The following is a 13,223-nucleotide window of genomic DNA, read 5'->3' as shown; positions in this document are numbered from 1 at the left end:
CACCACATACATGGACGCTCTAATACAGGCACTCACTACATACATGGACACACTCATACAGGCACTCACTACATACATGGACGCACTCATACAGGCACTCACCACATACATGGACAGACTCACATACGCACTCACCACATATATGGACATATATACTGTGTATATATATATATATATATATATATACACACACACATTACATACACATGAACTTACAAGTAGTTATACACCTATTTCTACAGACAGACACTATTTCTACAGACAGACACTTACCTTTCCTGTAGACAGCTGATGTCTGGTCCTCACAGGCAGCCTGGAGAAGTAGGTGCCATCACCCCTCTGTGCCATCCAGTGACAGCAGTAGTAGGTTTTAGGCTGGACCAGTCTCCCTCCATAGTCCCACTCCCAGTCCCATTTAATAAAACATGAAAAACATGAAAAAAAAATGTTTAAACAAAATACTAAATATGAGCGGAGGGGGTTGTAGATTAGATATATGATAGATAGATAGATAGATAGATAGATAGATAGATAGATGGAGTCATGCATGCTGATCACTGCAGTCCTGCTTGTACATACACACCTCATATCTCAGCAGGAGTGTGAACCATAGGAATCTAATAGAGCAGTTTCACGTTACGTCATTCCTGTCATGTGACGTCTGCCGGAAGTCGAGCTGCTTTGTGATAGGAGCTTTACAATTCAAGTTAGTAGGCGGGAAATGGTGTGTGCACGGTGATGACAATGCCGGGGACGGGCGGAGGACAGCTGTAGGGCTCACACTGTGTCATTACTAGGTGAGATCATGGCATTGCTGAGGAGTGGGGGCCACTAAGCGCCCAGTGTAGTGGGCGGGGCGCGGGCGGTCCAACATGAGGTAGGCCGGCGGATGCGGTGGAGGGGGCCCGAAACGGGGGTGTAGCGGAGGCGGAGCCAGGCTGGCCCAGCGCCGCCCGCAGACCGCAGTGCAGGAAAGGAATGAATTTCCCCGCCCCCTCCACCGCCTGAGTCCGCCTCCTACTAACTAGAGGGACTGGGTGGGAGGACTCAGGAGGCGGACTCAGGCGGTGGAGGGGGCGGGGAAATTCATTCCTTTCCTGCACTGCGGTCTGCGGGCGGCGCTGGTGCCAGCCTGGCTCCGCCTCCGCTACGCCCCCGTTCCGGCCCCCTCCACCGCATCCGCCGGCCTACCTCATGTTGGACCGCCCGCGCCCCGCCCACTACACTGGGCGGGAGGTCGGCCCCCTGGCTGCCTGTGAGTGCTGTGATGTATAAAAAAAATGATGCGGTCCGGACGGGCGGGCCCCCAGTGGCGTAGGGCCCCATAGCCACTGCTATGGTTGCTATGGAGATCCCTACGCCACTGCCACCTGTACAAGCAGAGCAAGGCGGTCTATGATTTCTTAGTGCAACAGATGGTCAGGTCTACTCCCCGATGTAACTTTCACGTTAGGCAGTGGCAGCTCATGTGTGACACTGACACTTTATTTGTCAGTCAGCAGAACTATGAGATAAATTATGTCATTTTCTACCTACTAGTCCTGGAGGGGATGCTGACAAATCTGATTGACAAGGGGACAGAAGACATGGTGCCCATATTTCATGGTCACTTGAGCCCTGAGGAGAATGAGGACAAGTAGGTGGACATAAGTATCTCTGTTTTGAACCCTCTCGTGTTTTTGGCTTACCATTACTGATGCAAAACTCTGACCAAATATTGACTGTCTGAACAAGGCCATTGAAGTCCTGCATGCAGGACTTTTTTTCCTTGTAAAAAAAAAAGATTCAGACATAAATTGCCAAAACGGATGAAGATTAAGCATAAGGCCTCTTTCAGATGGTAAGTATTTGCTCTGTGTTTTGCATCAGTATTTGATCAGAATTTGGAAGTCAAAAGCAGGAGTGGGTCACAGATAAGACACAAATAATTAAATTACATTTTGGGGGTCATTTACTATCTAGAAAAACGCCTATATTAGAACTCTGATGAGCAAAAGGGTAACAATGTTTTGAACTTTTGAATTTCATGCTTCATATCACACAATCCACTACAGCTTCGGACATGAGAGTACCATAATTTTTTAGACAATCATCTAGACTTTCTTATACATAAGTTGGACTTGCAACTGTATAGCATATGATTAGTTATGCAGATTCTTGTCATGTAACTTCATTGTTACTATTTTGCTCCTGGTGGTGGAACAATCTTTTTCTTCTTATACTACATATTACAACCTGTTCTCACATTCTCTTATAGCTCAGTGTGTTATGAGAATGATTCCCAAGTGAAAGGTTACTGATTCGACTCCAGGAGCACCAATTAAGAAGATTTCCCAAGAAAAGAGAAAAACAGCATCATACAGCTCAACGATGGTGGTATAATTGCCAAACTGCATAATGTGACAGTTGGAAGAATAAGAAATGAAGTCCGTCCTTCCATTCCAAAGCCAAGAGGTGGAAGTACAGGCAAAATTTTGGAGTCAACAAGTTGGATCGTCAGAAGATCTATCAGTTCTGGAGCATCAAACATGGCAGTGGAGGTGGTTTGCATGCTTCATCATAGTTAGATCACAGACATCCATGCAAGCACCAATTACACAAGTCCAGAATGGTGGCTCAAAAAGGGTGAAGAAACCTTGACTTTAATATTGAGTAATGGAGCCTGAAAGTAAAAAGTTCAAAACATCGTTATCACTGCTCATCAGTGTATATCCCCAGTGGACCATGTAGAACACTTACTCCTCATCCAGTGACAGAGGCAGAGGAGCTTACCGAGAGGAGTGAACCGAGTCCTCCAAGTATATAAAGTGCCTTGTCTCATCTGATGTTTGGCACTTTTGGATAATAACCTGAACCATCTTCCGGTTATGTATCCTCTGTGTGTAGACGTGCTGGAGATGGAGGCAAAAGAGACAAATATAATCTCTCTTTTAGACATTTCCATTTTGACTTATTTTGTAAAAGAATGTAGAGCTGATATCTAGCGTTTTTCAATCTGTAGAGTATATGGCTTAAGGTATTTTTATGCTCATCTTCAAACTGTTTAATTAAAGACAGCAGGGTATCTATTTGTGTTGTTCTATTCTATTTTTTATGTGTTACCTCTTAAGGGACGTGACCCCTTATATAGGCTTTATGAGTGTTCCACAAAGTGGTGCCTGAAGTCATGTTATTATTGTTAAACGTGAAAAGCTTCAATTAAGGTATCTGAGGCAGTTGAGAGTAAGTTAGATTGCTGTAAAAGCAAATTATTTTATGCACTGCTAGGAGGCCAAATTGGCGGTCTTTAGGGCTGCCCTAGGCTGCGCTTATCCGTGAAGAGCCCGGTATGTCACCAGATCTCAAGGTAGAGCATTGGTGCACCAAAGGTAGAGCATGGGTGCATGAAATGCTCCGATGTTCATATCAGAGGGGCTGTCTGGGTGAAGAAGAGGATATGTCTGGGTTCCATGGGGTTGACCAAGCAGTATTCAATTGCGCTTGAAAAGAGAGATGGACTGTGGCATGGTCATAATAAAGGATATTCACTGAGATAATTTTTTGTAGAAACCACCTGTCTATGAAAAACAAATCAATTCAGGATATGAATTGAGTTATGTGTGTTAGAGAAAATGTGAAGTCTTTCTCGTTAACATGTAGGAATCTCCACACATCATATAACCCTTCTTGGAATAAAATATCTTGTAAGGTTGCTTTTTATAGGTTGGTGAAGAGGAGAGTTCTTATCATTCTTAGGATCCTAGGGATATTCAAATCTCCACCAATTAGTAGTTTAATTCAAGAGACTACATCTATGAAGTGTTTGATAAACCTTAGTTGATTGGTGTTAGGTACATATAAGTTTGCTATAGTATACAACTCGCTATTGATAGAGTGTACTATTATGACATATCTACCTTCCTCGTCAGCAACAACAGTATGGCATTGAAAAACCAAGCAATGTTTAACACCAATAAATACACCCTTTTCTTATTTTGCACATGGGCAAAAAATATATGTGAAAAATAAGGATGGATGAATTCTGTAGGAATACAATTGACTAATGTGTTCTTCTTGTATACTTATGATTAGAGATGAGCGAATTAAAGCCGATGAAGTGAAATTCGATCCAAATTTCAGGAAAAATATGATTTGCACCAAATGCTAATTTCCTCGCACTTCGTGGTTGCAAATCGAATTTTTTCCTAAAATGGCTGTTAGTACTGCTACACGTGTGAGGACTTGGGGCAAGGAACTCTGGGAAGGGGGGATCACCCATAATGCCACAGCAGCCAGCCCTGTGATGTCACAGCCCTATAAATAGCCTCAGCCATCTTGGATTCAGACAATGTCCAATGTTCTGAGTGCAGGCAGAGACAACAGAAGACGCTAGGGAGAGTGATTGGAAAAGCCTGTTTGTGAAAAAAAAGCGAGTTATAAGTGTAGGGAAACATTAGTCAAGGAGTAGGAAAAGTATAGGGAGGAATCATTTCACAGCATCTTAGTGCAGGTCGAGATGTCAGAAGGCGCTAGGGACAGTGATAGAAAAAAACCTCATTGTGAAAAAAAAGCGATTTACAAGTGCAGGGAATCATTATTCTGCGTTCAGCGCTGCAGTTATCTGTTCAAAAGCCTTTAGTGTCGTTTATCAGTCGAAAATTCTCATTCGCTGCTGCAGCACTTATGCGTCACTCAGGGTTTTTCAACATATATCAGTAGGAAAAAAATATACATTCTCATTCGCTGCTGTAGCACTTATATGTGGTAAAACCTTTAGTGACGTATTTAAGTAAAAAAAACTAAATACTGTATATTCAGCGTTTAGTGCTGCAGTTATATGTGGTAAAACCTTTAGTGACGTGTTTCAGTACAAAACAAAAAATATATTCAGCGTTCAGTATATATGGGGTATATGGGGTATATGGGGTAAATGGGGTAAAACCTTTAGTGACGTATTTCAGTACAAAATGAAAAATATATTCAGCGTTCAGCGTTGCAGTTATATGTGGTAAAACCTTTAGTGACTTATTTAGTACAAAATGAAAAATGTATTCTGCGTTTTTAGGGGTGTTTTAATTTCCTTTTTATTTATTTTAGCAAACAGTATGTCAGATCGAGAAGTGCCAGGCCCTGCAAAGAGGAGGCAGAGGCCTAAATGTTTCTGGCGTAGGCACAGGTCGCAGCAGAGTAAGGGGGCATGGCAGCAGGAGTCACAGCGAGAGGTCTGAGCTCCCGGTGTCATCTAGCAGTCGTGTCTTATCCAGCAGACCAGCAGTTCTTAATTGGTTAACTCTGTCATCCACTTTATCCCAAGTGACATCAGACACCCCCAGCCAATAGTCGGAGGGTTTATCAGACACAACCCTTAGTTGGCGTGGCCTGGGAGCAGCCCCTGTTCCCTCACTTGTCCTCAACCTACTCTGTCCTTTTCTGTTCCCTCAGCCAGAGAAGTACTATATGCTGTGGGCTCAGCTCCACTATACAGCAAGGACGTCAACAATCGATCACCGAAGCAATTGCGTGCACACATCCAACGGCGCAGAAGCTGAATGTGCTCCTGTCCAAGTTGCTGGTACTGCAGTTCCTTCCTTTCCAAGTTGTGGACTCTGCACCTTTCAGAGAACTGATGGCTTGTGCCGAGCCGAGGTGGAGAGCCCCAAGACGTAGTTTCTTTGTGAAAAGGCAGTACCAGCCCTGCACACACATGTAGAAAAGAAGGTGGGCCAGTCCTTGAGCCTGTCGGTGTCTGCCAAAGTGCACGGCAGCACCGACGTGTGGAGCTGTAACTACGGTCAAGGACAATAAATGGTGACTGTGGTTCCTGCCCAGCCACACCAGCAATGTATCCAGGTGACGCCGCTTCCGCCTCCACGTTCTCACGCCGTTGGTCCTGCAACAGTGTTCGCCTATGCCGCCTTATCCTCCACCATGTCCTCAGCCTCCACTGCAGGGACAAATCACAATGCCAATCCAGAATACTACATGTGCAGGACATGGCGGTGTCACGCTGTTCTACAGCTGGTTTGGCTTGGCGAAATGAGTCATACAGGGGAGCAACTGCTCTGTGTGATTCATCAAGAAATCGAATCTTGGCTTTTTCCGCAACAACTTAAAATCGAAACTATGGTGACCAACAATGGGAAGAACATGGTGTCGGCGCTGCGTCAAGGAAGACTGAGCCATGCGCCCTGCATGGCACACGTGTTCAAACTGGTTGTCAAGCGGATCCTGAAGTCTTCCAACCATCTGCAAGACATCCTAAAAATAGGCAGGAAACTTTGCATGCACTTCAGCCACTCGTACTTCACCAAGCACACCTTCCTTGAGCTGCAGCAGCAGAACGGCATCCCCCAACATAGGCTGATATGCCATGTTTCCACCCGTTGGAATTCCACCCTCCATATGTTGGACCGACTATACGAAAAGAGAAAGGCCATCAATGATTTCTTGATGATCCAAGTGGACAAGATTCCTCCCCTGTGTAACTTCAATGTCAGACAGTGGCAGCTCATGCGTGACACCTGCCGTTTGCTCAGGCCCTTTGAGGAGGCCACATTATTTGTCAGTCACCAGGATTCCGTGATGAACAACCTCATTCTACTGCTTCATGTCCTGGACTAGATGGTGGTAACAATGGCTGGTCAGGGGACAGGAGATGTGGTGCTTAGACCTCACGGCCACATGAGCCCTGTGGGGGCTGAACTGGAAGAGGAGGAGGAGGAGGGGAGGAGGACATTGGAGCACAGGAAATGTGGAGCGAAATGGGTGGTTTTTCTACTCAGGTGACAGGAGAGGAGAAGCAGCCAGAGGAGCCACAGGGCAATGAGGAAGACAAGACAGAGGACCCAGACACACTGTGGCAGTATGCAGTGGAGATGGATGCAGGGAATCCCTCTTAATCACTTGCACAAATGGCCCGATGCATACTCACCTGCTTGCATAGTGACAGCCGAATTGTCACCATTCAGCAGAGGGGTGACTTCTGGTTCTCCACCTTGTTGGACCCTCACTACCGGTCCAAAATGGGGGCCTTTTTTACACCCATTGAGAGGGAGGACAAATGTAATTACTACAGAGACATCGTATGTAGTCAGTTAGCCGCTGCCTATATGCGCCATTGTCCATCCTCTCACAAGTCTGAACCCTGCGCTCACGTTCTACTACCATGGCTGCTGGAAAGGGGTGGGGTGGCAGGAGCAGTACCAGCTTCATTAGTAGCAGCCTGAGTCTACAGTCACTGATGAGCAGCTTTCTTCTACCGCATAGTGAAGAAACTACTCACCAGCAGCAGCAGCTAGACCTGGTGCAGGACCTGAACCAGCAGGTGGTGGCGAACTTTGACAGCATCCTGCCAGCCATCATTGAAGATACACTGGACTACTGGGCAGCCAAACTGGATTTGTGGCCGCAACTGGCTGAGCTGTCCTGCCCGGCCAGTACTGCCCTGGAAAAGCTGTCCTGCCCGGCCAGTAGTGTGGCATCAGAGCGGGTGTTTAGTGCAGCGGGGGCCATAGTTACCCCAAGAAGAACTTGCCTGTCCATCCGAAATGGGGAGAGACTGACCTTTGTCAAGATGAATGAGGCGTGGATCAGGCAGGATTTCCACCCACTAATGCCTGATGCATCTGATTAGATCATCCATGCCGCCTCACCCAAACCTTAAAAAAAGAGACTGGTTTCTTCTGGCTACCTGCCTCAGCTACTACTCTGATGCTGACACCCAACTGATGCCACACATCTGATGTCATTGTGCGACTCTGTGGCCTACTTCTGATGCTGCTGCTGCTGTCGCCACCTCCAGTCTCTGTCATTGTGCCACTCTGCGGTCTCCTGATGCTGCTGCCATCTCCACAGTATGTCACCTTGTCACTCTGTGGTCTCCTCATGCTGCCACCACCTCTGCTCTGTCGATTGTGACTCTATTTGGCCTCCTCCTGATGCTCCAGCTGCCACCACTCCTGCTGCCACCACTCTGTCATTGTGATACTCTGTGGCACTGGCGTAGCTATAGGGGTTGCAGCGGTCGCATTTGCGATCGGGCCCCTAAGTTAGGGGGGCCCACGGAGCCCCCTCAAGCCAGGAGAGCCATTCTGGATGGATGTGTACGGAGTCGGCTATATAAGCGAGGATTACGTCAGATAACAGGAGATCCCAGGGAGGGCGGCCTGTGTGTGAGCTGGGCTCCTCCCTGTCTGCTCCCTGGCTGTCACACCCCTCCGCATGGTGCGTGCTGCGCCGCATCACCCTCCACCTGTCTGCACAGCGGCTGGGGACACTTGTCTACATCACCTAGAGACAGGTTACATGCCAAAACATGCCTCATGAAAGGGGCCCCCGCAGAGCAGCACTGCTTGGAGGACACATGGCAAAACTGTCCCTGAGGGGTTAATAGTGCATGTATGTGTGTCAGCTGATGGCAGCGTCCGAGAGTCTTCATTACAGGCTGCCTGAGGAGAGCGCGGCTCTGCAGTGGGCGGAGCTTCAAGGGTCAGCTGACCAGAACATCAGCACCCGGGGCGTGCACATGGAGTTAACTCTTCATGTCCTGGATCTTCTTTTCAAGCATCTGCGCTGGAATAGCAGCAGCACTCTATGATGGATACTCTGCCTGCACATCGGGAGCAGCCTGTTGGTGAGAAAACATTCTCAGTCTGTCCCTTCATCCTCTGATTTATTTTCAGATTTTTTTTCTCTGTTAACTCGTTTTGTTCCTAAACCTGCTGTTTCTAATCCTGTTGCTAGTGTCTGGGTTCCTTCTGTTTTGGTTCCTCCTGTTACTGAAAGGGTTAATTGTGCTATTCCCCGTGCTTGATAAATGAACTGGGGTAGCACAGACTTGTGTTAAGGAGGCACTTCCATGTGAACGGTCTCCTTTGGGTTACCATTTATCTGTTTCAGCGTCAGGAATTTATTGATGTTTTATCGCTTTTACTTAATGCTAGAGAAACAGTAGATACAAAAGGCAATCAAGTAAATTATGAAAAGAAGCGTGCGGTTACCATGTCAGCCAGGACGCTACTGAAGTCCTGTCTGCCATGGCCAGTTACTTAGCAGCATACTTACATGCGCTGTGGCCGCCGGGCGCTGCTCCTTCTTCTAACTCTTCACAGGTCTGTGCGGCGCATTGCTATAAGGGTGCACTGCCCACCAATGATTTTAATACAGGGGAGGGTGCACTGCCCACCAAAGATTTTAATACCGGGGAGGGAGCACTGGAGGCTGGTGGAGAGGGTACTGGGGGTGGTGGAGAGGCACTGGGGGCTGGTGAGAGGGACTGGGAGCTGCTATGAGGCTACTGGGGCAGCTATGAGGCATGGGGCTCTTATCTGAGGTCTGATTGGGGGTCATTCATATTGGGGTCTGAGCTGAGGTGTTATCATCTGAGGTCTTATTGGGGTCTTATTAACATTGGAGATCTTATTGGGGCTGTTAGCTGAGGTCTGATTAACATTGGTGGTCTGATCTGAGGTGTAATTAAAAATATTATATATAATTTTAGATTCATACAAATGCGTTGCCAGTGACCAACCGTCTGTGCTCAGTCCTACGCGTAACTGTCGCAAGTGCATTAGGAGCTTCAGATGTGGCGGTCGAGGTCCGAGAGGTATGTGGGGGTGGGATATCCGGGAGGGGGATCTTAAATCATAAAAAATTTTGCTATGGGGCCCAGTCATTTCTAGCTATGCCCCTGCTCTGTGGGTTCCTCATGCTGATGCCATCTCCACACTCTGTCATTGTGCCACTCTGTTGCCTCCTCCTGATCTTGCTGCTGCCACCACTTCCAGTCTCTGTCATTGGGCCACTCTGTGGTCTCCTCATTCTGCTTCCACCTCACGGCTATGTCATAGGGCCACTATGTGGACTTCTCAGGTTGATACCACCCTCCCCACTTCTTGTTTGGGCCGCTTTTTGACCTTTCTTCTGATCTGTCAGAAAGAAGGAAAAATGGGACGTACAACGGCTCCTGTTTGTGTGGTAGCTGTAAAACCTGTATGGTCCCATCAGAATTGGCTTGGTAGCCAAAAGCAGGAGTGAGTACAAAACACAGAAGACATGCAAATATTCAATTCACGTTTCATCTCTGTTTTGGATCCACTCCTGTTTTTTTGGGCATTGGCAATACTGATAGATTACTGACCAAATGCTGACCGAGTGAAGGCGTATGTTCCACAGACAGTATCTGTTTTTTGTGGTTTATTGTTATGACGAATCAGAGCAAGCGCAAAATAATCAGTAACGTCAACACAAACTTACTGCTGACACCCTCTCCACTCTGTCAGGGGGGCTCTACTTGTATAAGCGTCTAATAGAACAGGTTCTGTTGACATCTATGTGGAATTAGCTGACGAGGGTGTAAAAGGAGTGTGCTTCTTCTTGACATTAACATCGAAGTGTGCAGTGATTCTAAGAGCGACGCCTGTCATCTGCATGTCATACTGACTCAAAGTATTATTTCACTACCACAGCAGACTTACTATGCGTGTTACTGCAAGGCACAGTGTTCTACACCACTATGAAGGCTCTCTGCAGTCCGGAAATAGCAGTTTTTTAACGCGATTCACTGCAAATACATTCGGATCAAACAAATAATTTTAAAAAATTGGCAAACCCACGAATCAATTTTTTTTAAATTCACTCATCTCTACTTATGAAGTCACAATTCAGCTTTTTTACTTCCACATATAATATGGAGTGTTTAAAAGGACGGTTGAAATGATGGAAATTATACCATGAACTAAGAAAAAATATATACTGGGAAATCATCACAACAAATGTAGTATACTTCATAATGTTTTATTATCTTAAAGCAAACATTTGGCAACTGTGCTTTTTTCCCCTAAAATGTCAAAAACACATAAAAATGCTTTAGAAAATGAACAATTACATAAAAACACTATGGATTAAATTACCTTAAGGGTCCATTCACACGTCCGCAAAATGGGTTAGCATCCGTTCAGCAATTTTGCGGAACAGGTGCGGACACATTAATTTTCAATGGGGCCGGAATGTGCTGTCCGCATCCGCATTTGCGGATCTGCACTTCCGTTCTGAAAAAAAACAGAACATATCCTATTCTTGTCCACAATTGCGGACTAGAAAAGGAATTTTCTATGAGAGTGCCGGCGATGTGCTGTCCGCAAAATACGGAACGCACATTGCCGGTGTCCGTGTTTTGCGGATCCGCAATTTGCGTATCCACAAAACACATACGGACGTGTGATTGGACCCTATGTGTTGGTTCACAGATCGATTTGTAATGCCATTTTTGTGCATTTTTGCAATTATAATGTTTTTGAACGAGTAATTTTTGTTGCTGTCAAAGCCGAACATCTATGGGAAATAGACCAGAACTAGACCATCTTCCGGTTATGTTGCCTCGGTGTGTAGACGTGCTGGAGATGGAGGCAAGAGAGATGAATATACTCTCTCTTTTTAGACATTTCCATTTTGACTATAGCTATAATAAAATAGTTCTTGCCTTCCTAGACAGAAGTGGTGGAAAAGAAATAAAAAGAACATGGTGTACAAAAAATATGATACAATTAGGCAAAGTGAAGGAACTTAAACATAAGCTATTATTAGGGAAGAGCGAAGTGACTTTTGGAGCCTAGATCAAATGTATAAGCTCAGATGAGTTGAAATGAGTTCAGCATTCGATTTTTAAACTTGAAAACTATTTTAAAGCAGGAATACAAAGATGGCTTCAGTATCGATTGGTACCTTGGTTTGAGACATTAGACACAAATTGATTCTCCCATAGGAATTCTTACATGATTCACAAGATTTGTTTTATGATCAAAACACCTCCTACATTCTGTTCATTAATATGGCCTTTTTATGTGTGAATTCTCAGATGTTTATTAAGATCGGTTTTCAAAGTAAAATATTTTTCACATTCAGGACAGGAAAATGGCTTCTCTCCTACGTGAATTCTCTGATGTCTAGCAAGACTTGATTTCTCAGTAAAACACTTTTCACATTCAGGGCATGAATATGGCTTCTCTCCTGTGTGAGTTCTCTGATGTGTGTCAAGATGCGATTTCTGATTAAAACGTCTCTCACATTCAGGACATGAATATGGCTTCTCCCCTGTGTGAGTTCTCTGATGTTTAATAAGACCTGCTTTCTCAGTAAAACACTTTTCACATTCAGGACATGAATATGGCTTCTCTCCTGTGTGAGTTCTCTGATGTGTATCAAGATGTGGTTTCTGATTAAAACATTTCCCACATTCAGGACATGAATATGGCTTCTCCCCTGTGTGAGTTTTCTGATGTTTATCAAGATGTGGTTTCTGATTAAAACATTTTCCGCATTCAAGACATGAGTATGGTTTCTCTCCTGTGTGAGTTCTGAGATGTTGAACAAGATGTGATTTTTGAGCAAAACTTTTTCCACATTTTGAACAGCAATTTGGCTTCTCTCCTGTATGAGTTTTCAAATGTACCACAATATGATGCTTAAGCCTAAAACTCTTCCCACATTCTGGACATGGAAATGGCTTCTCTCCTGTGTGAATTCTCTGATGTTCAACGAGATGTGCTTTTGTATTAAAATTGTTCTCACATTCTAAACATGGAAATGGCCTTTTATCCTTGTGAATTTCCTTGTGTATATAAAGGTGCAATTTATTTTCAAAAAATGTCCCACATTGAGAACTCGCAGACATTTCATCCAGTTTATGTCTAGTTTTACTACTGACAATCTTTGCTTGATTATCTTCTACTTCATAAGAGGGAGGTAAAATTTAACTTCAATGAAAGCATTTCATCCAATCTTCACCTGGAAAAAAACAGATTTTTTTTAAGATATGGTGTTTTCTTTTCATAGTAAATTATATAAACTTTAAATATTTAAAAAAACATTTAAATACCATGAAGTCAGACGTTTTTATATAAGTAAAATCTATCAAGGTTAGAAACACCAGTCTTCATTTAAAAATAGGTAAAATCACTGATTACCAATTTTTTTTAGCACATTAAACTTTTAGTAATATGCCAGTTAGAAGACTTCAAGTGCATAGAGACTGGAGTATTTCTCTTCTAGTTATCAATGTGATTTTCTTACCAGAGAAAACATGTTAAAATTGTACAAACAATATGAGGAACATTTGTGAAATCTTTTATAGGCTTTACAGGCTAAGGCAGCGCTAAAGCCCGCCAATAAGTGCCGGTGACATCACCGGGCTCACTGCTGGGCAGAAACCGCCACCTGGCAGCCCTAAGGAGAGCACGGTATGACAC

The 13,223-nt window shown here is 44.7% G+C and overlaps 1 protein-coding gene across 1 annotated transcript; it reads right to left on the bottom strand.

Annotated features, from left to right (window-relative positions):
• Positions 1-11,881: 11,881 nt before the first annotated feature.
• Positions 11,882-12,649, bottom strand: LOC122931773 (gastrula zinc finger protein XlCGF71.1-like; the record flags this gene model as incomplete). The annotated part of the gene is made up of 1 exon (XM_044285832.1): positions 11,882-12,649. A coding segment is annotated over exon 1 (768 nt), but the record flags the coding sequence as incomplete, so codon positions are not given.
• Positions 12,650-13,223: the final 574 nt, after the last annotated feature.

The sequence above is a fragment of the Bufo gargarizans genome, chromosome 3, assembly GCF_014858855.1.
Source record: "Bufo gargarizans isolate SCDJY-AF-19 chromosome 3, ASM1485885v1, whole genome shotgun sequence".
Taxonomy (NCBI): Eukaryota; Metazoa; Chordata; class Amphibia; order Anura; family Bufonidae; genus Bufo; species Bufo gargarizans.
The sequence above is the reverse complement of the archived record's forward strand: the minus strand, read 5'-3'. Positions and strand labels throughout refer to the sequence as shown.